The 26005-nt window shown below is 42.8% G+C and overlaps 1 protein-coding gene across 15 annotated transcripts in view; it reads left to right on the top strand.

The window, feature by feature from the left end:
* The window catches only part of LOC124950087 (agrin-like), a 240663-nt gene that overhangs the window by 116372 nt on the left and 98286 nt on the right, over window positions 1-26005 (top strand). For 11 of the 15 annotated variants that reach the window (XM_047496277.1, XM_047496268.1, XM_047496266.1 and 8 more), the window contains one exon: window positions 3766-3798. The exons of the other annotated variants lie outside the window; for them this stretch is intronic. In XM_047496277.1, coding sequence (XP_047352233.1) covers window positions 3766-3798 — 33 coding nt within the window. The remainder of the gene's footprint in view (window positions 1-3765; window positions 3799-26005) is intronic. 15 annotated transcript variants of the gene reach the window in all.

Consider the following 26005-nt stretch of genomic DNA (forward strand, 5'->3'; position numbering starts at 1 on the left):
ATAGTTGAAGGGAGTTCACCAAGGAGAAAATTTATTCGTTATTATTTTAATCTACGCTCGAAAATTCGATTAGAAAAGCAACTCTATCAGGGGCGGATTTTTCGCCAATGGCAAAACTCAATTTGGCTCTAATAACGGCACGTTGCCTTCCTTGCTCGTGTCCACGGTCGCTCGTCGTAGGGGCTTGTTTCTGCATCTGAGATTAAGGGGCTTTAAATCAGCCGTGGAAGTGTGGGGATAGGTAGTATGGCTGTTCTCGCTCGCTCTCTCTCTCTATGTATATATGTATATATATATATATATATATATATTACCTGTATTTGCGCACGCCCTATTCGTACGTTTGGCGCACGTACAAGAGGGAGAGAGAGAGAGAGAGAGAGAAGAAGGATAATCTAGTCGACCAACGGCGCGTGGAATTAAGGAAGTCTGCGGTCTTTCCAAAATCTCTAGCAGCTATCTAACCAGCTCCTCCGCACCATTGGACTTCCGCCTTTCGAATGGATATCACTAAAAAGGCTTCCTCTTAATCGGCCGCTATGCATTCGAATCGGATAGCTCGAAAGGGGTAACGGTTCCGTTCGATCGTCTGGAAATATGATTTCTCGTTTCGAAGCATCGTTTATTAATATTGGAAACTAGTACGCGTAATACACGATATACACACCTACAGAGACTATTTCGTACCTCTTCCTATGGTCGTCCCATGTCTAAGAGAATATGTGTATTTTTGTTTCTTCTTTTTCATCGATGCTATCAAATCTTGCGTTTGCTTGGCAAAAGAGGACACGAATCATATATCCCTTTCGAATATGCGTGTCCATTAGGTCGTAAATAGTAAAACGAGTATAGAGAGAGAGAGAGAGAGAGAGAGAGAGAGAGAGAGAGAGAGAGAGGGAGAGAGCGTTCACTTTCGTGCGAGTCTCGCGAGATTGAAATATCATTCCATGTAACGTCACAAAGATCCGTTGATCCGAGGCTTTACCGTGAAAATTCTTTTCGACGCGTTGCACCCGCGTTGTGAGGATTTATCGGAGCGGATAAAAGGAGTGGCTTGCGTATGCTAGCGCGCACCTACGCGCTTCGTCTTTCTTTTTTTTCTTCTTTTTTTTTTCTTTTTCTCTCTCTCTCTCTCTCTCTCTCTCTCTCTCTCTCTCTCTATCAAACCTTTCGCCTAGATCGGAATGAAAGGAGAAGACCGTAGAAATAATTTTTACCTCTCTTCGCTTGTCTCCTTTTCTCTTTATTCCAGTCTCCCACTTGCGTCGAGGTATCCATTCATTCTCTGGTCCATATAGCGCGAACGATGGGATTCGGTACCACCCACGAGAAGAATACGAAATCTCGACGCGCTCTCTCGTTTTCTTCTTTACCCTCTTTCAAAATTCTTCTTTGCTTCGCTCGATTTCTCGCTATGCAATTTTTTATCCAAATATTTTCGTTTCCACGAGTACGCGTTACCGTATCCTTCTTCCCTATTTCTCCAAAACGCACAACGGTAACATCCAAGTACATAAATATAAAAAGCGAGTTTCTCTCTCTCTCTCCCCCCCCTCCCCCTCTCTCCCCCCCCCTCTCTCTCTCTCTCTCTCTCTGTTTCCGTAATGCTCAAGAAAACTGCTTTCAAGGTATATCGAAATAGCGAGAATCCATTGGTCCGATCCCAACGTACTTTAGGATCGCTTTACAAAAGATTGCAGTGATAACGAGAGAATGTCGTAGAAAAGTTTCTATTTCGTTTCAAATTTCACTTTTAAAACGGTGATCTATTTTTTGGGGGGAAAAAATAATAGATACCTACTGTTTTCAGAGGAAACTCCATTTACCTATTGCAAAAGGAAGAAACGTCTTCTTACATATTTTCATTTTTTTCTTTTTTTAACCAACAGAACTAACGGGAAATTAATTTTTATCCATCCAAGTGAATTTAGAGAGAGAGAGAGAGAGAGAGAGGTTAATCAAGCTCCATTTCCATACAATGCGACCAGATTTTGTATTTATTTTCCTTCGATAACGCTTACGGACAACCATTCTTTCTATGTATTTACTTAGTTTTATGATTTATTTGGACATTGGATCGTAACACACACACACACACACACACACACACGCGCGCGCGCGCGCGCGCGCACACACGCACACAGGTTCTTTGAAAGATCAAGAGAAAGGTCTTCGTCTTGAAAAATGTCAGATCTCGCACCGTGCTATCTTTTTCCTCTCCTTTGCCAAGGAAACATCACATTATCTACTAAAATTTCACATTTTCTTTCTCTCTTTCTAGTTCCTTTAATCTCTGTAGTCCCAACAGAGGCGTCCGCATTTAATCCCTTTGACGAAAAGGGCGCGTCCTTGGAGAACGGCCCTACCAGTTAAAAAGCTTCTTCTCTCAATGATCTACCGTCGAAAGACGGAGGATCGCGATAAATCTTTCGTGAACGTAGGAGATTCGTCGGTGCCACCGTCGAACGCCAGTAAATTCGTCTTTTCTCCGTTGGTTAATGGCCGTGAGGACAACTATTCCGAGAAAAGAGAGCTTCTAAATAATGTAGAAGGACTACCTAGGCCGGTGGAAAAGAAATCAATCAATTCCTGACAACGCGTTATCGGATCTTTGTGACTCGTGACCAGGATCGATTTCTCAAAACTTTTTTTCATATTTATGGATACTTACAGTTACTTGATAATCGCAAATGGCTCTTTGGATTAACTGTTCATTGTACGTTACTCGTGGGAATATAACTTGCAAGGTAAATACCTACCGCGCATCCGCGACGTTCGATAAATAGACTTTCTCGATAATGATCCCTCAAGATCGCAAGTTCTCTCGGAAAGACCAGGTACGATCCTATACGTATATTCGCGCCCGCGTATGTCATGTTTCTGCCGTACATTCCATTCCGCATATCCAACACACATCCACATAACTTCGTATTTACGTGGTTCTCCCTTCAAATTCCAATCTCCGACATCCTCATCCCTTTTCCACGCTAAGTATCTACCTATTCCCTTTATATATACTCGTATCATGTTTGCATATATATATATATATACATACACATGCCATCTGTATATCGTACAACATATTCCATAATGTTTGCATTACGTTTGCACGCTTGCGATCGTCCACGGAGAATGTAAATTTTCTCCTTCGGTAGAGAACGTAGGTAGTACCTACATATCTCTCCGAAGAATTTCAACGAGAACGTAAACAAACGGCAACCGCTCGCATTTTCTAGGTAACGATGATAATTTGCGAATACAATAGATCGTAAAAATTGCAACTACTGGAGAGGAAAAATAAAAGAAACTAGAAGGATCGATAGTCAGGAGGAATATATAATCATGTGGCATCGATGACGGAACTTTGCGTTAAAGCGGCACGTCAAATTTTGCGCAAACAACCACGAGAGACTTTCAGAAAATGATGTGCTTTAATAGGACCGTAAGAGCGCGCTTAAATTTTCGGGCATTAGATCGTGTAGATTAGGACGGCTCGAGTATTCTCTCCTTCGATTTCCAACGGCTTTCGGGCACGTGTAAATTTGTAGTCCGCGTTCAGGAATTAATTAATTACGTCAAGTATTATCTCTTCGCCGGCATATCCGCCGTTGGCGGATCCTCCCGGCACGTACATATGTATAATCCAAAATCAATGCCTGAACGCAATGTTACGTTATGATAAGTATGCATGCAAAATACTCCGAGGATTATCATCGGTCCCATTTTATACATTACTAACGTCTCTTTCTGCTTCTTCTGTTTTAGGTAAGGATCTAAATTTCGCCAGTAATAACGCCGGTGAGTGTCACATCTAACTTGATTTTACTTACATTTACTTATTTGGCTTAATCGCTTAAACGCTCGTAAGCCTACTTTTTTTCTAACTCTTCTTCTCTTTGCCTCTGCCATCTCATTTGCCATTTCTAGCTTAGAGGAAGCAACGATTAACGCGCCAAGAGACGCGTGACAGGCAGAGAAACGAGACAAAAAAAAAAGGGGGAGAGAGAGAGGACTCGACGCGACCGATCAACATCTTTTTCTAGCTTTTCCTTCCTTCCTCTTGCGCTATCCGTCACGGGGGATACGTAAGGGATACGTAATTTGGCCCGGTCTAATCTAATTAAATAGACAAAAGCCAAACTGGCTAACACTGATTTCATTTCGAGACAAACAGAAGAAATCAGGTTTTCATCCGACATGGACGGCCGGCGGGAGGAGGAGGAGGCCAGGAGACGAGAAACGAGAAGATATTATTTCGAAAAAGCCCTTCTCCGCTGGCGCGTAAAGATGGTCTTTCACGAGGAGCCATCGTTTCTGGAAGGCTAGACTCCCTGGATAGGGCAGAAGTCGACCGAGAGAACTGAATAGTACGGAGGGGTTTGCTCGGGAAACGGGATGTACCGAGATAAGGACGGCAAATTGCAGGCAATCTTGCTGATTAGGCTCCACAGTAGTAATCCTGAAAGTTTCGACGTTGGAGGCATCCATATACGACCATACCCTATTACCTTCGAGCGCGTGTTAGGCGAGGAAAAGAGAACGATCGGGTAGTATCGGGAACGGCAGCCTATCTCTTGGAACGTCGAGCGAGAAAAAAGCGACGTCCCTGCCCTGAGCGCGCTACATTCGCGAGGAAGATACATCGATCGTGATTATTACGTGCGCTAGTAGACGACGAGATATTCATATAGTCGAAGAAACCGACAGAAAATTTTACCAGCTATTTTCCGTCGGCAAACGTTCGTTCGCCTTGTCGATGGAATTTCATCGTCCGTCGAAAGCAGCAGGACCATTTACGAGTTATAACGAGTTTGTCATTTCGCTCTCGGTACTTCGTTAATGAACTTTGTTGCCCGAGGAGAATCGAATTGTCCCAACGAAAGAATTACTTATTGGCTTCAAGCGGACCAACATTTTGATAGCTTTCCCGATCGTATCTAAATCGTTAAGGAAACATTTATGCATCTCTATGTGCCGGGCTAATTAAACGACCGTTGTCCGACGTTGTCGTCGTCGACGATGAAATGAAACCCTGATCGTCATCGATTATATATTTCAACGTCTCTCATCCTATTTTCTAACGATCCGTGCGTATATGCGCTCAACATCGTCATATGCGTAGAACGCATTAGAATTTCAGATCGATCGGATTATACCGAAAAAATACGCGTGTTCGTTCGCGATTCCAAGAAAAATTCGAGGACGCGAAATTGCGACGGGGGCAGATATATATATATATATATATATATATATATATATATATATATATATATATGTACACATATATATGTATACAATATATCTGTCTGGCCATCGGCAATGTGTTGATCTCATTTGCCGATTACGTTCGGTGAAAAAATAAAGGAAAATGAAAAAGCTCAGTATATTGCTGCCAATGGAAGTGGTATCGGCAGCACGGGAGAGATTCGATTTTGTAAAAGTTTCAAATTCGTTTTGTCGTTCGCACTGTGTAGTACGGCGAAAGGACCTTCGATTTTTTCATTCTGAAAATGGGGAAAAAAGTGTTAGTAGTTGGGGAAAATATTAAATCGGCGAACGGATAAATAAATACATAAAAATCCTTCGTGAATTGGTTAAGCGCGAATCTATCGACCGCGTCTACCTCTCCTCCTCATTTATTCTCTTTCCTTCGCCGTCTCTTTCTCTCCGTTTCACCGTCTGTGTCTGCCTGTCCTTTTTCTTCTTGACCGGACGTTTTAAAAAAGCCGCGGACACGAACGGTACACCGTCTGCCGCGTCGCTTCAGTTTCCACAACCACTTTTTTCTTTTTCCCACCTCCCCCCTCCCGAAAAGCAATGCATTTAAATTATTTATAATGTGGCCGCTTTTTCAATCTACATCGCACGGAATGGGAAGCTGAAATGAAATGAAGGAAAAGAGGAGAACGAGGGTGGGGATAAAGAGATGGAAAGGAGATTCGCGTAGGAACAGCGAACGAACGAATTTTCCGATTGGGTGAAAAGGAAGAGAAGGATCGAATCTCGTTCTTTACGATATTCGTCCAAAACGTTTCTAGAATTAGCCTCGTTTCGAATTCTTTTGCATTCTATCCGTCCGTTTGAGGTAGGAAAAAATTTGCTAATTATACGATCGGCATACGAAAAAGCACGAGGCAATCGGGTTAATTTAGCGAGAGGTACAACCCGTTACAATTCTTCTTCTGTAGCGTGCACGTATCGACCCTTCCTTTCCCTTTTAGCCCTCCCGAGGCCGTCGCGAGCTCGCGTACATGGAATATGGTAGGGAGAAAAAAAAAAAAAAAGAAAAAAAAAAAGAAGAGAGATTTCTCCGTAGTTTTCCTTTTTCGGTGGTCGCGGTTTAATTAGAAGGCTGGAAATTAAAACAAACGAACGGTGTGGGCTACACCGTGCGACGAGTCACGCGAAACCGTTGCTTTTCTTTTTCCCTTTCCGTCTTCTCTTTTACCTTTTTTTTTCTTTTTTTTTCAAAAGCTCGCAAACACCGCCGTCGCCGTCGCCGTCGCCGTCGCCGACGACGTACGAATGTGCGAGTCGACGATTCATAAAGGGGCCTTATATTTTTACCAACGCGACAGAATTTTCCTAGCAACTTTAAAATTCGTTCGCGTAACGACGAATTCGAGTGCGCTTTCGATGATTATTTATCATCGTATATCGAAACGTCTTGTTTCGTTGGGAGATAACCGTAGAATTTGTTGGAAAAACTCAAGGGGTTAGAACGACCCAACGGATAATCACCGCGTATTGTCAACCACGTAGATCGACAAAAGGCATATAATAGGCGAGAGAAGGTGGGTGAAGTTGTTGGGCCACCATGGTAGAAAATCGGGAACGCTGTTGGGGACGCGTGTATCGGTCGAATTATCGAGTGCTGCGCTACGCTTTTATGCAGATTTGCCAGAAACGGCCGACAGTTTTGGAATTAATGCCGTTCGGACAAATGTTTCACGGTTTTTTTTTGCTGAATTATCGTACCCCCGGGCGCAACAGAGAGCGCATCGTCCGCATCGTCTGTAAACGAATGAAAACGCATGCCGAACACATTTTTTATTTTATTTTATTTTATTTTTTAATCCGATAAGACCAACGAGAGCTAACAAATGTTATACGACGTGGATCAAAAGAGATGCGATTTCTTCACTTAGCTGTGACCACGTCGCTTCGTAAACTTTTACTCGCAAATAGTGCCGTACTATGATCCATCGTGATTTCTTTTTTTTTTTTTTTTATTAAGTACTCTCTTCTCTTTTTACATCCCGGTAATATTGAAATTTACTAAGACGATAGAATATCATTTATATTAGCTGCGTGGATCGTTCGATAAGGCAACTTCGTCGAGCTCCTCTCCCTCACCCTCTCTTTATACTTTCGACAGTTAATTTCGATCTTCTTATCTCTTTCTCTTCCTCTTTGTTACATTCAACCAATCATAATGTAATTTTCAATTCGCAGCCGGTAATCGAGCCAAAGTGCAACGTTCGATATGTCCCTTTTCAGTTTCCTCCTCGTCTTCAACTTATATACACCGTGTGTGTTATGTCCGTGTGAGTATACGTACGGAGATATAGATAATAGCGGGTATATACTCTGTTGTAGGATAGGGAGGTCTCAATTACGACGCGGCGTCTCCCGTTGACGACGCGATATCGGACCGACGACGGTGGTTGGTACGCCCGGTTGTAATACCAACGTGCCGTGGTTAGATCGCGTCCGGAATTACCGCAACGTCTACCGCCGCCTCGCAAGCCTGACTGCGCCCTCTTCTCCTTGTGATTTCCGCCGAGGTGTATTCGGTAACTCCATTGTCAATTTTGAACTTGCGAGTTTCCTCGAACGACGCGATACATTTCTCTCTCTCTCTCTCTCTCTCTCTCTCAAGTCAAGAAAACTTTTGTCCCCACCTCGGAAAGTTTCTTTCCACTTTCTCGCACCTTCCATTCCTTGTACTCCGTAAAGATTTCCGCAACGACTCCCAACTCGACGTCTTACTATTGTTTTCGGAAATATTTAAACGAGTCACAAACGGCTTGTCAAACAATTACCAAGGCTTCTAATAATTCATTTTATTATAATATTTTCTTGACCATAAAAGCGAAGCATAGAAGAGACATCTTCGCTGCGCCGCGATATAAATTACTCGAAATGTACGAAATAAATTGTTAGAGATTCGTCGATAGACCGCAAAACTTATCGACTAGATTTAGAACATCTATATGAGATTGGGATGGTAGTTGAGTATCTATTCTCCTTCTCTTATATATCCACTCCAATCTCAATCTTTCCACTTTTGTCCCATTGCAATGGATAGCCATGTAATGCAATTTTTTCCCGTAGGAAACGGAATCGAACGACGGAATCGTGATTTCGATCAAGAATCGAATACTATCCTTTTGTCTCTCTGTTCCAGAGAATCTTATGATAATCGATGTATGCTCGCTCTACTGTCTCTTAATATGTAATTGTCTTTCATTATTTAATTTATTTCAATTTATTTAAAGGAAAGAAAAGAGAAGAAATGAAATATCTAAATAAGGATCTAACGGAAAAGCTTGAGTTTCGTTTCCGTTAGGTGCGGATTCGCGCGATATTTCGCGAAACGAAAAACGACTCACGTTCCGTTTCCAATCTCCTTCCGAATTTAAACCTAGCCCGAAGCATGAACGAGATCCGTTGATCGCTTTCTATCCGAGAAACGTAAGAAGCGATCATTGAAATGGACAAAGGCCGCAGACGATCGACCCCAGTTATCGTTCGACTTCTTTAAACGAGAAGCTCTTTTTTCATCTAGAGACGGTACGAAACGAAAAAGGAATATCTCGAAAGATAATCGTGTACGATTTCTCAAACTTTTTCCCCTTATTAGTTTTATTTAAAACACATAGTCTATAATATCTTTCGTCTTATTTTTGATAATGGTTACCCTCTTCTTATATAATATCTCGTCGATCCTCCTGATTCTATGAAAAATAAAAATGAATTTTAAAGAATCTCTATGGAATATCTTTGTACGTTGATTCGATCAAAGTTTCGCGAGTATAACGTAATATTATGGCGACAAGTTTTCTTACATAAATCAATGGACAAGTTTCGTAATCAACGTCAGCATCTTTAATGCCCGCTGCCCGCGCACTTCTCTTGGCCACGGGCTAATTCGAACCGGTATGACATTGTGTCGTAGGCGCAACGAGAGAATTCAGGTCCGTCCAAGTTTCTCCTTTCGAACTTACAGCCTTATTACGTCGAGCGTGCAATACACTCGATCGTATATTACAAACTTTAGCCGTAACTAATGGCGCGCTTTGCATGCGTTTGTTGAACAAACGCCTAAGACCTAGAGTGCCTCGGAGGCCGTCAAGTTGAGAAACGAGCGCGAAATTTCAGTTCGCCCCCGCGGCGCCGTTCGTTTGCCAAAGAGAACGTGCTTCGACGAGCGTCCATTTGTTGGCGACAATGGGAAAAGTTTAGGAAACCTTTCCTTGTCTTTGAGTGCTGCTCCGCCGCCCGCTCTCCATCAGCTTTTTTCTCTCCCGTAACTCGTTCGACAGGAGGAAAAAGACTTTCGATTAATTTTGCCGTAAATAAAGGCGAGAGAAGGCAAAAGGTACGAAAGCGTCGCGCGCGCTGCTCCCCTCGCGCTGCACCGAAAAACGAGAGAGAAGAATCGATAGTCTATTATTCCGACTTAAGTTGCTCGATTTATATGTACACTCCATCTCCCCGAGTTCTCTTCTCTTGAGTAGATATTCGAGGGACATCGCGAAGCGAATCCAGAGTTCCGAGATTTAAGACTCTCCACGACGTTATTCCCCGTTCGTCCTACGCTTCGAGTACCCTTACGACGAAAATTGAGAAAATTGAGGAAACTTCTATATTCGATCATTTCTCCCGGCCATCCTCTCTCCTTAGACGCGCGCGTACAGAGATATATTAATCTGTGTAGAGATGTTAAAAGAAACGATCCATTCGCGTTTTCGAGGAAACATTCGTTTCCTCGTACGAAATATCTCGTACGATGTAAGAAAGAAAATGGTCTCGAAAGGAAAACTAAAGTCCGACGGCAGCATAGAGCTTTCCAGCTTTTTGCTCGGAGTCAGGCTATTCGAGTCTCTCTCTTCAGCAGTTCCACGCTAACAATCCGTTTGTCGGACACCTCGGATCGCGTCGGTGTGGTGTTCGTTCGTCGAATCGAGAAAAGGAGTCGAGGACGGAGCTTGGGGCTAGGACGAGTCGACCATTCTGCTGCTTCCGAACAAAGAAAAGTTGGCTGTGCTTGAGAAAAGCCGAGGCCGCTCGGAGCAGCAGGAGAAGAGGAGGGATTGCTGGTTGGTGGTATATCTGGGCCGAGTTTAACCCTTTTTCTCCCTTCCGTCTTTTTCCTGACAGCGCAGAAGCGAAGCCATGACCGATGGTGCAAGCTCCTAGCTACCCTTTATTTCCGGCGAATGTTGTCCAACAAGGCGTTCGCCACAATAGGGCGAACTTTCCATTGTGTCCTCCTACCGTCGCGACCTCTCTCTCTCTCTCTCTCACACACACACGTAAACACACTTCGTGAGTACAGACACGATCCCCAACGGTCACCTCTTTGCTTTTTCATCGTCGCATGATTGATGATTTCCCTAGCGTCGTTTATGCCTAACGAAATTAAGGGAATCAACGGGTATTTAACGATTACAACGCGTTAAGTTACTACGTATAATCGCACGTTGGAAACGGGTTAGAAACTTTTTCAGATTTACAACTTTGCTATAATGCGAAATCGAAATATTTCCCATTTACGCGAGAACCTTTAAAGCCGCTTTAATGACCGAAGCCGAAAGACGCGTTTGCCGCGACGACGACGACGACGACGACGACGACGACGACGACTTCAAAGTTTTAAGCGCTATTTCGCGGAACGTCGAGACATTAACCGCGCGCGCGCTCAATTACGAAAATGTCTTTAACAAACGTACTTCGTTACCCGATATCAATGCCCTATTGCTCTCATTACAATGGTTCCATAATTATTTCCAACGATAAAATTTTTTATGGCATTTGTCGCGCGAACCTAAGTAAAACTTTGCGACAGAAAATGTTGATATTACGAGATACGATATTTTTAAGCGGACGAAATAGCAGGTCTAAAAGCGAGATCTAAAAGCAAGGTAGAATACAAGTACCAAACGTCGGTGTAACTAGATGGTTTTGGTTTTATGTCGCATCATTCTCTACACGGCCCTCCTCCTCCTCGGAGTAGTAGATGATTCCGAAGGGATTCCGAAGGGAAACGATGGAAAGCGGCTTGTCGTTCTATAAAATAGCCGTTAAAACTTTTCCTGTAAAATTAGGAAGGAGTACGCGCGAAACGACGAGAGCTCGCTCGCCCGCCTTTCTACCGAATTATCGAACATTGTGGAAAGCACCGGAGGATCTCGTAATCGTCGTAAACCTGTGAACCAGAAATAATGGTTTTTTTAGGACGACGCACGATTCCTTCCTCACGATTTATCGTTATATTCTTTCGAGATTTCGTTAAAACGCACGTAGCACGGTTCAGGATCTATACTACTCTCCGTGGCACAAATGAGGGAAAAGTACCGATAGCTCGCTTCGGTTCGCTTAATATTACCTTTAACTTAAATCAAATTGTTTCCCATTCACCGCCGGCGAAGCTGCGCAAAAGTTGTCTTATTATCCAATTGGACGAGTCATTGGAGAGCTCGCCAAACGAATTTAATAAGATTCGATAAGATTAGACTTGAAAATATCTATGAAATATCATTCGAATCCCAACGCAAACGATCATTCTCTAACGCAACGCTCGAAATATTAACTACTATCTCGCAAAGTTAATTGTCAATTACGAAACGATCGAAGGAATAGATACGTAGTACCGACGTATCTATCTCTGGTGTCCGGAGCGTCCGACAGATTTGCCCTTTCTATTCTCGGGCAGCCCATAGGAGGAGATATATCCACGTGTAATAATTAAGTCCGTTCAAATATCGTACCGCGTCCTGGAATATTCGCACAGCGGCAGGACTACTCGGCCGAGATAATTGAATAGGGTTTTCGAGTCGATGCCCGCGCGCTTCTCCTAACCCTGGAGAAATGGTCCACAGATCGGATGTATTGTTCGAACGCAGTCACAGAAACGATTCGTGAGCGACGACGCTTTAGTATTTATGATTGTATACCATAGGTATATACCTTGGACAGCTATCCCATAACCTATAACTTTCTGCACCGCTCGATCCTATTAAGCTTATTTTTAAGTCACCCAACGAGATATATCTTACTAATATATTACTACACGGAAATGAGGTAATACTTATATTTTTATCGCCGACATTGAAACCATTGGAAATATTAATTCTTCATTTTTTCGAATCGAACAAGAGCCAATGGGAACGATCCTTGTTTCTCATCGATCGCTCCTGGTAACGACGGATCAGCGCGGATTTCGCGTGCAACGCGATCGTAACGCGAAAAAAACAAAGGTATGCCCTTAGAACGATCGATTGGCCTAATACCCTCGGTAAGACGTAGAGAAATATTCGAGAACGTTCCTACGTTTTTTCGATTCGATTTCAAAACCTTCTATTTTCCGTTTTGCCTCTTTGTTCGAGTTTATTCGCGACAAACTCGGTTCGATAATTCAACGAGTAACTCGATTAACAACGGAGTTCTCGATATGATTTCGACGTTCATTTTCAAAGTAACGCGACATCGAACCCACCTAATCGAATAACGTTTTCGAGCGATTTACTCTCTACCCTAGGTTGCGCGTCCTTTCCTTCCTATACTACTCCTTTGGGTCTCGTGATTGTATATTGTCTCCAATTGAACTCGAGCGAATCCTTCGAATTCGACGATCGCGCATCTACAAACTACGATGACTCAATTATGAAAGGATAATTTGCCGTCGGGAAATACGATTACATTGCATCCTTTTATTTTTATCCTTCATTAGATTACTCTTCGCTTCCTAATTCGTATTTCGCTCGCCCTTAAAAAAATACAAGTAAAATATCTTTGTTCGATTAGTTGACAAAAAAGAATCTTTTTAGTAAAGTAGACGATTCCGCAGAAGTACAGAGAAGATTATTAGAATGAATTTGCTGGACGGAAGGGCCCTGAGTATTGTTTAAGTTGAAGCGGTTCATTCGACAGCGGTGGTCCTTAGGAGTCCGTCGAAGTGCAGGATTGACTCTTCCCCCCCCCCCCCTCTCTCTCTCTCTCGAGTGTCATCAGCAGTGCAAGGCAACGCAACGCAACGCAACGCAACGCAACGCTCCAATGTTCGTGCTCGCGCACATGTGGCCAATTATGAAGGGAACTGTAATTAGCGAACGCTCGGCAGAGCTCATACGTGTACTTGAAATCGCGCGTATGTGCCGATGATACTCAACGTTACTAACCTTCGTCCTTAAGCCTTCGTCGATTGATTCTGACATTCGGAAGCTACGCTATATCCCTCTCTCTCTCTCTCTCTCTCTCTCTCTCTGTCGACTGTACGACCAAACGAGAGTCCGTCCTCTTGTCAGGCGTCGTGTCGAGAGATAACCATTAATATTTTTTTGATCGCATTTCCTTCCGTTACTTTTTTATCTTTCTACTTTCGTTCGAGCGAACGTTAATCTTTTCACTCGTCCTTCTCTATTTCGTTTTCATAACGTTTATGCCAAATCACAAAAAGCAAACTGCTTCGTTGACGATCCGGCTGGCTCGTCAAAAAACTCATGAACGGATCCACCCCAACCTCCCTTCCCTATTTATTATGTTTCCCGGTACAGAGCGATAAATTCTGGCGAATTTACAACCGCGGAAAAGCACGGCGGCACGCCACGAATATTACTCACGGTACGTTGCTGTTATTTGGTGTCATTTCGTCGTAGTCGTTCCTTCCTCTTTACTTTTCTCTCTTTCCCCCCCCCCCCCCTCCCTCTCTATTCGTTGCTTTTCATTGGCTTGCTCGCGTCGATCCTCTCCTCAGTCGAACGACCTTTAGAACGACGAGAAAAAAACAAACGGTCGAAAAATGAGAGAGGAGGTAGGCAGAAAAAATATATCGTATAATGGCAATCGTAGAACATGCCTCTATAATTTTTTATCCCGTTAACGAACGATTCCGATCCATTTTTATCGACATTTTTGGAAAATTTCCAACGAATGGCTAGTTTTAATACGCATCGCCGTAAAATAATACCATACGCATAAGCCAAGAAAATTGTAACAATTCTTTCTTATCTTTCTTTTTTACGTGGTTTTAAAGCGCGTGGTAAAGCGCGTTTCAACGTGGACATTCGCTTTCTTTATACTTAGTTGAATTACCTACAACCAGGAACTGTAATTAATCGTTGAAATAAATTTTGTGTCGATCGACGAAGGGACAAATTATTAACAGGGAGATTTGATTATTTCTAATTTAAACTCGCGATGAAATCACGATGAAGTTGTTAAATTACTAGTATTAGCCGTTCATCTATGAAGAGGAACGTTCCCTTATCAGGGGTTTATGAAATTTCAATGTAAAACGTCGTGGTGGTAGATGCGAGCGAGTAGGGATAGTATCGAGTTTCTCGTTGGTCCAATATTTTTGTTCCTTTTTAGAGCGCTCCCGAGCGACGTTCCCCCGATCGTTGATGGTAAAAGCAAAATACCTCTGCCAGATGAAAGACACCAAAAGATCTTGCTCGGCCATTCCACGTTGGGGGCTTCACGTAGAATCTATATGGAAATGATGCGTCTGCTCCAGGCGCTCGGATTTCGTCTGTGCCGGCGCGCGTACGGCACAGAGACTAAGATCTCGCCTAAGCTAACAAGTATAAAACGGTAAAGATGAGACTTATGCCGCGTACTGGATCGTGCGATCGCGCATAACTCATCGTATTAAGCCTAAGGCTAAGATCGTCGACTAGAATAGTTTCGTGTTTAAAAAGCTGCATTGAGACGGCGATTATTAAAACGAACGGAAATGCGTTTGATTTTGCGTCTAGGTACTAAAAGTTCAAATATCCGCTTATCCGCTAATTGTTTTTAAGAAAAGGAACTATTTTCTTGCGTGCCACGAACGATCCTTACTTCACCGGGTAGTGCCCTTATCGTCGATGCACCCAACTTACCCCGCCAATTTGCATTCACCATTCATGAGCTCCCCTATCCGAGAGAATCGAGATACGCGCAAGACCCCAGGAAAGTACGAAAGTTGGCTTAGGAAGAAGGTAGGTCGCGAACTTTTCTTTTTTTCCCTCCTCATTATATTTAAATAGATGTAGGTACGCGTTCGGTACGGAGTAGTAGACTCTCTTAACCGTAGCGAACTCTCACCGAGAGAATATCAAGTTCGTATTAAATTGCAAATAGGAAAGATTTATAAAGCGGCATGTTAAAGTTTAATGTAAACTTGTGCTTAATAGACTCCTAAGAAAGCGCGCCGAGGCGTATCGTAAATCTTTTCTCTCGTCAAGATTTTCGTCATTTTCCTATATTCGACATTATCGTAGGATATCCCTCGAATAAACTCGGATAGCCGATGGATAAAGTATTCTCATACAGCAGTAGACGCTCGATCAAATTCCACGCCGACAATTTTCTTTTTCTAGAAGGAGAGTGCTTTCTTTCTCTCCCTTCGCTTGCCTTCGATGGCGAAGGCAAGGATCGAAAACTTTCGTAGAAAGCGACACACGAGCCCGGGCGTACCAATTTCGTTCGTGTTAGAGGGGAAAGCTCGCGGACGCATGTATCTCCTCCGATAACACATCCTCCGGGCAATGATTTAGTCGACCTTACACAAAGGGTAAATCGAGTTTTCAATTTGGTTCTGGTTGGGTTGGCACCTTTCGAGATCGTATCCCTCGCGTCGTCCCTTTTCGTCGTCGTCGGCTGCGGCCAATGCCGATTATATACGGTATGGCTAGATATGGGGATGGTCGACGGTGTTCCGCGGATGGGGGCGCGCCCGACTCGTTGCTTATCCCCTGAATTTCAAACAGTTCGCGCTAGAATTCGGCGCGTACTACGATTCGTGGATATATTATCCACGTGCACACTCGAAGGTGTGCCTCGATGCCCGCGTGCCGTCACTGCTGACCATCGGTAATCCGCTATCGGAGTCCCGCTTCGACCAGGGAACTTGGAAATCGAATTTGCATGGAACGAACGAAGAGTAGGTATGCCCCATCTCCAACCTCCATCTCTACCCTATTTTCCTCTGTTTCTCCCTGTCCTATACAACTACTTCTAGATCGTGAAAAGTTTACTCCCACATGGCTTCTACGAGTTTCAAAATACTCGCGTACGTGCTAGCGTACGTATCGAAAACGCGAGATGGGCACACCGTTCGTACACAGCGGTCAAGGATTTTTACGACTCGAAGAATTCCAAATGTCATAGTTGTGCACGTGTCCGGTGCGCGAACGAACCACCGGACGAACTGCCGCAACAGGAGGAAGACGACTTTGGAACGGTTACCACGAGCATTCCCGACGTTCGTTTCTCAACGAATTTTCCTCCAACTTTGCGCACGAGATAGTGACGAGATGAGAGCTATATAAGAATATGCCAATGCATGCGACGTTGGATATACGTTGGACGCACACAGAAATTCTTCGATGCGGAAATATTCGATGGGACGACGATTCGGACGTTTCGTGTCTATGATTTTCTTGGCGAAAAAAAAAGTGAGAAAAAGAAAAGAAAAAAAGGACAAAAAAAGAAAGGAAAAAAAAAAAAAAGGAAAGAAGAAGAAAAGAGAAGGAAGAAGGGTACTTGGAGAAATATGCTTGTAATTTCATTCTCGTGCAAGAGTATCGTTCATCTTGGATAAGACACTTTTTCGAATTTATTCGACGGGTACGACAAGGTCGTCCCTTTGCTCGATTTATTATTTCGCACGTTTGCTCTTTCTAATTCGCGCGCGAGTCAAGACGAGTTATCCAAGTATCATGCATAATTTCGCATTCCGTCGTGAATACGTGTAATAATGAATAAGAAAATGCGCGGGTTGCCGTCGGAGTTGCCGCGGTCGGCACCTGTCCTCTGATTTATGCGAGGGCGATTTATCCTTGCAACGTATGACGAGGAATCTTACAAAATTCATACTTTGGATTACAGGCACTGCCGCCAAGACGGATAAAGGCAATATTTTCTGCGTGTACGGTCAAATTTGTATTATCGTCTATAATAGTAATAAATATATTACAGCGTAAACTCTTTGGCATTATGGCACGACAACATTATCGCGAGATAACGGCTCAATATTCGAACGAATCGAGCTATCGCACTTGTTGATTATTTTTATTTCGAAAACTATCTAGGATCGGGTTACGAGGCTTAAGGCCAAAAATTCTGAAATTAATCGCGCGACGATGGAAAGATAAAAGAGATATCGCCAAAGTCTCTATTTTAAAGGGAAGACCTGCTGCAGGGCACTTGATTACCGGCAAGAAATAATTATCTCGCGCATCGTCATCAGAAAATGATGACGTCGAGAGGCGACCCTACGGGTCTACGGCGAGAGAGAGTGAGAGAGAGAGGGAGAGGGGGGAGGGGAGGGGAGGGGAGGGGAGGGTGAGGGAGAGAGCGTGCGCGAGCGAAAGAGGGATAAAATCTTGCGAGATGCAACTCTGCGGCTTCGACAAGAGAAGAAGAGCCCTCAAAAGGGCGACCCTCGACGACCGGCATGCTCGGGTAGCGGGCGCACCGAGTGGGGTGTGTCTTATGGTCGGGAGCGAAGCCCCTGGGGCTGAGGGATCCAACTTGGTTGGAAAGTGGTTGGCCAGGTACGAGGTTCTTGTCTCCGTCGCTGGAGTGCACTTCCGGCCACCCTGCAGCATGCAAATATTGACTGCGTCTTTCCCCTCTATCTTTCATACCGTTTTCTTCCCCCGTCGTCTACCTCGTTCTCTCATCCATTTTGTCAGTCGATTACATATATATATATATATATATATATATATATATACACGCCAACCCGAAATCCCGATCGGTACTCCCGATTTCCTTTTCTGAAAAGCGGCAGCGCCACGCGGTCTTACCACATTGCGTGCGCGTTTTGACAAGGCTTGACGATAAACAATCTTCCGATAAATCGGAACACGGCCGAAAGAGGTAAGTCGCGTTGGTTCCCTGTGAAAGACACGGGAGTGGATGTGAAAAGTACATCGGTCGGAGATATCGTAAAAAGTGGTGGATGCTCCACGCGCTATACGCCTTCGCGATCTCTCCCAGATGGGCATTTCTTGCGGGATATATTCTTTGCGGGAGCTCGATCGCGAATAAGGAAGAGAGCTCGAACGGGAGAAAGGAGGAGCACCTTTTAACGACCTCCTCTCACGCGAATACTCGCGTTGTATTCTGCATGAAAATGTCGTCCGATGCGAAGGAAGCACCGGGAATAATTTTACATTTAAATCCCTTTATGTATCTATGTCGTCCTTTATATTCGGCCATCGAAACCGAGAGATCTCGTTTTTTACTCTCTCGACGCGCTCACTGTGCCACGATAGATCGAGGACTTTGAATAACGACAACGGTGAATGTTGTCGATGGCTTTAGAAATTGGAATTATAGCCGAATAGAAATGACTTGTTTATTTATACCCTTCCGAAGCTCATTTCGAGCGCAATGATTTATTCCTAGGAAGACAATTATTTCTTAAACTATTCTCTATTCTAAAGAAGAGAATATTGTTATTAATTTATTTCATTCGTACGATCGAATTCGCGAACTTATTGAAAAACAGAAAATTTTCCATTCAGGGAGCAACAATGATCCTCGAAAAATATTCAAATCGTTTGGCATTTTCGGCTAAACGCGATTCAACGGCGCTAGTAGAGCTTTCTATTCGCCTAATGATCCAAAAAATGAATGGAGTGATTTTCGAAATCTCGTACGACGTATCAATCAGTTCGATTCTGCGAGGAACGTGCAGCACCGATCGGCCGCGTCATTCATCACGAGAGATCAATGCCAGAAGCCCCGAAATGCCTAGGCGCAATAATACCGTGAAGTGGAAAATCCGCATGTAGACTCGCGGCCTCTCCTCGCGCGTGTCTGCCTTTTACCGTCCGATCCTACACATCACAGTTTCCTCTTTTTCTTTTTTCTTTTTCCCCGCCTATAATACTCCGGCCCCGTCCCCTTTTTATTTTACTATACGTCCCATATTCTTGTTCCTTTTGTCGCGAGAAACATTTACACTCCCTGCGGACGAATTTTCAACGTTCCCAGTTGGTAGAGTGGTACGCGTCGTCGCGAAACAGAAATTCTAATGCATTTAAAAGGGTCAAACTTGAAGCGTTACTTTGAAAACCACTTTGCGGCACTCCGGCAACCGCCACAGGATTCGTCCCTTCATTACGTCAGAGGCTCGACCTAATTTCTGATAGGGAACTTTTGTCTTCGAAAGGGGAAGTTCGAGGGCGCGCGCGAAAACCAAGTTCCGTGCGCGTCGGTCGAAACTGGTTGCAGCGTCCTTTCGGAAATGCCGAATTAGGACCATCGATCGACCGACCGACCGACCGACCGACCGATCGACCGAGGGTGCGACAATTTGAGGGAACGAATAAATTGCTGAAAACGCTCTTACATTCGTTCGTATTTTACTACCCGTATGCGAACCGTCCGTTCGGGCTAATGTTGAAAAATGCTCGTAGCTTAAAGCGTTACGAGAATATAAATTGGACGCGAATGCATTGTAATAGCGTCTCCTCTAACAGCCAACAATTTTGGTGGAACGCGTAAAAATATTTCCTGACGTACGCACCACGATGAGAGAGCTTGGATTACCCTGCTACGCTACGCTCTTTGTTATATGCAATTCATTATTTTCGAACGCGAAAAAACATGTCGCTCCTAATGCCGTAGGTGAGTGATACTTCATAACCTGGCTATTATTAATGACAATTTCGACCGTATAAAAAGCGTAACTTCGTACGGATGATAATAAACGAATGCGATCGATGAACAAACCGTTCACAGCTAGAAATTACGTGACGTATTCCGTGACGCGAACGTTGTTTGAAATTCTCCTTAAATTCCTTATCTCGATTATTTCCCGGCAATTAATTCTGCCGCTGATATGCCATTGTTGCGTTAGGCGTAGTACGTAAAAAATAAATAATATCGAAAAAGTAGTCACAAAAGGGAATTTAACATAAGGTAGAAACTATCGCGCACGCAAGAGAGAAGACTAATATTTCGGGTAATTCAAAGGAGCTCTATGGGCACACGTGCGTAATGTCGTCCCAGAAGAGGCTAAGTGGCAAGTTTCGGGCTGGCTCGCCAAACAGACGGAATTTAATTTATAATTTCAGGAGGAAATGTCGCACTAACCGTCTAATAAAAAGCAAATTAGAGGATAGACGCGTAAACTGGAAGTACAAAGCGGATTAGCAAGGGCCACGTACAGGATCACGAGCGTTATACGTTCGAACTTTCATTTCTCTTTGGAATATATACATATACCGGGATTTAGACCGTTGTCGCTTCGACGTAAACTCCGTGAACGTTTAAACGTTATGTGCCTCTCTTTATAAGCTCGGAATTGCTAACATCGGAATTTGATTTCGTGTTTATCATTTCTATGATAACAAAGTAGCCGATCGATTTCGTTTCGACGTATGCTTCCTATCACGGCCTTTCCAGTATTTCGAGTTTTACAATTTCAGGGAAAATCGAGGATTTGAAAGTTTCTTAGAGCGAAGAAAAAAAAAAAAAAAAGAAAAAAAAAAAAAGAAAAAAAAAAAATGCTTTCTTCGCGTTCGCGTTACTTAGATAACGTTTAAGCAGAATCCTCGGGATGGAGGATTTCACGGTTAGGAAAGGTAAGCACGTATCTTCGTTATTACCTTTATTAACGAAAAAAGTCAACGGCGGTTGGTGAACTTGGCTGGAGGCAGAAATCGCGGTTATACCGCGCCAAACTTGTTCAAAGTTTTCCCGTACGCTATGAGAGCTCGCGTCGAGATTAAAATGTTGCCAGGAGTATCGAAGTTTCGGATAGAAAATTAAAGGATGGATTTGCCCGTCGAAGTAATTCCATCGTTCGAGAAAACCGTCGCGTCGCGTTTTCCTTAACGAAAAACAAAGGAGATCTTGCCCCCGGACAATAACTAATTGCTATAAAGATTCCCCGAGTCCGATGTTGGCTACTTTTATGAAAATTTATTGATCGTTTAGACTTATTAAAAATATTCTATCCACAAGAGTCCGATGATCGTGTTTCTTATCCAATGACTCACGTTAAAAGAATTCCTCCGATTGAAAATCCTCCTCGTAAAACAATTAATATCCTATCCATAAAGTCTCTCTCTCCCTCTCTCTCTCTCTCTCTCTGCTCGATCAATAAACTCTTATACTTTTAAGCTCTTATAAGCTCGCGTTCATCTTTTCGAAACGCAAAGTGCATCGACGCTCAAAGAGAAAATTTATCGAATGTCTCGAAATTTTATATAACGAGTATACGTTTTAACGATCCACAGAATATATATATATGTCATATGGGAAAAGACCCATGATGAAGAAGCTCTTTTCAAATGGGACGAATGGTCGATTATAATGTGATCTTTACTGGCGCAGCAAGGAGAAACAATTCTTCGTTTATAACGAGGTGAGGATGAAGCAAGTAGAGTCAACTTGAAGAATCGAAAAACATCTTTTGTGATCTTTCCGACCGTACGTTTCAACCGTAAGTACAGTTTTGGAAGGACCGTTTCGCCATACGATAACTTCCACGAAAGAGAGAAGACCAAGCTCCGTCGTGTATCACAATTATCCGAGAATGGCCGAGGAACAAGCTTTCGTAGGAAGTCCATGGCTGGTTACGACCTCGAATCGAGCCACCTTCTGAAAATGGCTCGGTGGATGGGCTAATGTTGAACCATACCTCTACTAAATTCTGATAAATACCACCTGATAGTAGTTACCGACGATATCTCCGTCTTGTCTTTGAACGCGAGATCTCTCTTTTGATTCTTCAAGGAAAAGAGGAAGAAGAACAAGTATGAAACTTGGAAAGAAATCTTGTAGTTTTTCATAGGAGCGACAAAAAAAGAAAAAGAAAAAGAAAAAGAAAAGAGCTAACGAATATTATTTATATCCTTTTTTCGGCGTGTCTTAAACGAAGAGAAATCTCCAAAAAAGACCAACAAAGACTTGATATTGTCCCTCATTGTCGTTTCTTAGTTAATTCTTATCCGTATTCCGTTGTTTCATTTCCATTTTAATAATCCCAATTCTGACATAATAATTACCAGAGCGAGTCGAGTGTTTCGCAGAAAATGTACGAGAGCACTTCCTTTTCCAACTTTTTGTAGGACGGGAAAGGATCCCGTTGGTATTACTAGGAATAAAGTCCTTAATCTTAATAAACTTCAGGACTCCCTTCCACATTTTGCCTTTCCTCGCTATCTTATTTTTACTTCCCTCCTTATCTCTCTCTCGTCTTTCGTGATTTCTATTCTCCGGGAGGATGTGGAATGGTAAATTCATGCAAGGTCTCTCTCGTGACGGCGTAAACTCTCGAGTGAAATTACGCTAAGTAAACCACTAGAATCGACGATGCGCACGTCTTAAAGTCTTGAAAACGCGCAGGGATAATCGCCGTTCGTCGAATTATACGAGGAGAATCCTCGCGTGTCGTTCACCGATCTTGGAAGTCTTTGAAAATTTCTCTAACTCTATCGTCTCGTACACGAGACGATAGAGTAGTTACTTGGAGCGTCCGGGCGAATAATACGATCCGATTGTCGAACAGCGCGCAACATTCGACGCGCGAAACTCTCCTCAAAGTTCCGAGATGTCGTTCAAAGAGGATTGCGTCCTATTCGCCATTGAAATTTCATCGATGCCATTACTCGCCGGCAAAGATTACATAGTTAATTATAGTAATGCTTTGAATTTCAATACCAACTACATTCGATACAAGCGAATTTACTGATAATATCTAGAAAGGATTCTACTATAGAAAAAAGGATTCTCCTCTTTATTGTTAAATTCCTCTTTATTTCCATTTAATTCTCTCTAACACGAACACACACGATACACACGTCGAATTTGTTTAGGAAGATTAGAAACGGAATAACTAAAACTATAAAGAATGGAGCTTTCCTTACATAACATAAGGGATATGAAATCGATAGCGTGTTCTAATGGGATAAAGGCAATGAAAATTTATGACAACTAGGGCTTTCGAACGACTAAAGGATTAAAAGTAATTACCAGGAGTAATAATGATGATACGGTTATTAAACATTTACTTATATATGAAAATATTATTCGATCGCAGCAGCACCATTGACCCACTCGTATTGACTGAAAAGAATCCTCTGCTCTAACTGGAGTTAATAATGTACATGGCGTTGATGGCCGTCACCGGCAATTCATTAGGAATTTTACATCTATTCGACTCGTCACACAGTACTCTCTAATATTCTCTTCCAACGGAGTTTGCGATTTCGTCTCTCCCTTTATATACTCACGTTCACGATGGCTCTTTATATCTTTAGATAATGGTACACAGCCATTATCTGTACCGATGCGACCGCGTTCCACCATTGGCATTTTCCATCGAATGATCTTACGAGATACGAGAGCGAAAAAGATAAGAGATAGGATTCACACGCACGATCACGATGCACATACGTAGATTTATTTTCCACCTTAGCGACGCATACACCACGATATATATAGTATATTACATACGTAATTAAGTAGGTTCGCATTTGGTCAAACTCATAATATCCGCGATAAAAAACAAAAAGGAAAAAAAAATAAAAATAAAAAAATAAAAAAAAAAAAAAAAAAAAAAAAAAAAAAAGAATTACTTTGCCTTTTAAAACGTCGTATTTAATAGATGAGAGAACATAAAAATACTTTTCACCGAACTCGATTGAGAAAAAGTTTAATCTTCGAGTTTCAAATACTTGGTTAAATACAGTAGGGAAAACGTAAAGTCGTTATACGGCGTAACTTTCGGACCGTCGTGAAACAACCTCGCTGTTTGCGTTGAACTCGTTTGAGCATTATTCTACGCGAGGTTGACTCTCGTTTTTCCGCTCAATCCGGGATCTTCCAACATCGGCGCCTTTGAGTTCCTACTTTGATGAATTTCCCAAATGAGTTACGTGTTTTATGGTACGTTCGAAAGAACGAATTCGATCGAGATGGAAACTCGTGACTTCACATGGAACCCATTTTCCATTGCAAAAAAAAAAGCATATTGGGAGATAAAAGCTGCTGCGACATTTTTTTTTTTTTTTCTTTTTTTTTCCTTTTTTTTTTTTCTTCGCGTTATAACAACGAAGATCTATTCAACCGATCGGTTAGGCAAATTGTAAAATCAAGATGAGTTATGTACGGAATCTTCGATCTTTTATTCCGGAAGGAAAAATGCGCCTCCTTAGAAATGAGACGTCGTAATTACGTTAAAAGGACAACGTCGGACAAAGTCTCAAAGCGAGGAAGAAAGGGAAGAGGAGAATTTCGAGAGTGAGAGACTGTAGGAAGTCGTAGGAAGTCGACCGAAATATTCTATAGACTGACACGACGACGATTCGCCTTCGTTAGATTGGTTAGAGAAATTCTCTTCTTGCATGAACTCTCCTTAGATGTTCGCAACGATGCGTTGCAACGTGGATGTGAAAATAAAGGTTGTGCTAGGTCCTATCCGATGAGGAAGGAGGAGATATCTGTCTGTCTGCCTGCCTGCCTGCCTTGCCTACCTACGAGGATACCTAACGACGAGTGCCAAAAGGAGGAGAAGAAGAAATGGAGGTGCGCATTTTGCAGAGATTCGCGACACCTACCAGGATTAACTTTTAAAGTGCTTTAAGAGCTCTCGCCCGAGAAGGCACGGTTTATTACTCAATTTGGATGATGGACGAACCAAGCGGAAAAGAGAAAATCCCCCGACGACCCAAAGCTTTTTCCCATTGCCTTTTCCATGACCTTGCGAACGACCTAACGCATACGTACGCGATTGACGTTAAAAGCGACAATAATTGTCTGACTTTCGAATAATTGTATAGATATTTAATTTAATAATGCGATTCATTGGATACGTTCAGAAAAGAATTAAATTAAATCTCACAGCTTGGAAATAGCAAGTAAGCATGATAAAAGCATAATAAGCTCCAAGTTCCTTCGAATGTCGAAGAATATCGGATATCGAGCATCGCGTTCGAAGGAAGAAAGCCGTATCGATGGTTTACTTTCATTTGGAAAGTGCAGGAGACTGCGATTATCGAGATGCGTTGTAATCAGCTCTCAATGGCGATTGCCGTCCATTAAGGCTCCCCATTCATAAGGTAGTGAAAAGCGCTCTTAGGAGATCACCTCTTCTCTCTTTGTCTCCGGCTCGCTGGCACAAAAGCCTTTTCGATCGTGACGTAAAACAGCCGGCCGCCGCACTCCTCGCTAAAGTTCGCTTCTCCTTTCGCGCTAACCGAATTCTAGAGGCACTCAGCCATGTATGCGATATCCTACGAAAGTTATACGATATAAGGCACGCTAATTAATTCGACACATCCTTTAACGCGTCTTTTAACGCTGAGAGCTTTCCGATCTACGTTTCCGTCGATAATTTCAATAGGAATCGACTATTTTCTTTCACGTCTCATTCTATTAACGAGTAATTATTTTAAATTTAGATATTTTACATTTAAAGGCTTCCTTCGACGAAAGACCAAAGTATTAATCGGATTTAATTCGATTACCGTGCCCCTTGATACGTCGTATCAACGATCTTCTTTCGGGCAAATGCCATTAGATTGAAAAGATTAAAATAGACCATTGACCAGCCAAAAGGTCTTCTACGATGCGCGAATTAGCCAATCGTATGCACAAACTCGACTCCAAATTCATCTTTTCCAGAAGAACAATCTAACACAACAATAATCCAATAACGAATGAAATTTCGACATTGGAACGTTGGAACAACAGGCTTGACGATCGATCGTTTGCCTTTGAAAGCAACCATTATTTAATTCGCGGCGAGTATTAAGTTGGTAAAAAAGGG

This window comes from Vespa velutina, chromosome 6 (assembly GCF_912470025.1).
Source record: "Vespa velutina chromosome 6, iVesVel2.1, whole genome shotgun sequence".
Lineage (NCBI taxonomy): Eukaryota > Metazoa > Arthropoda > Insecta > Hymenoptera > Vespidae > Vespa > Vespa velutina.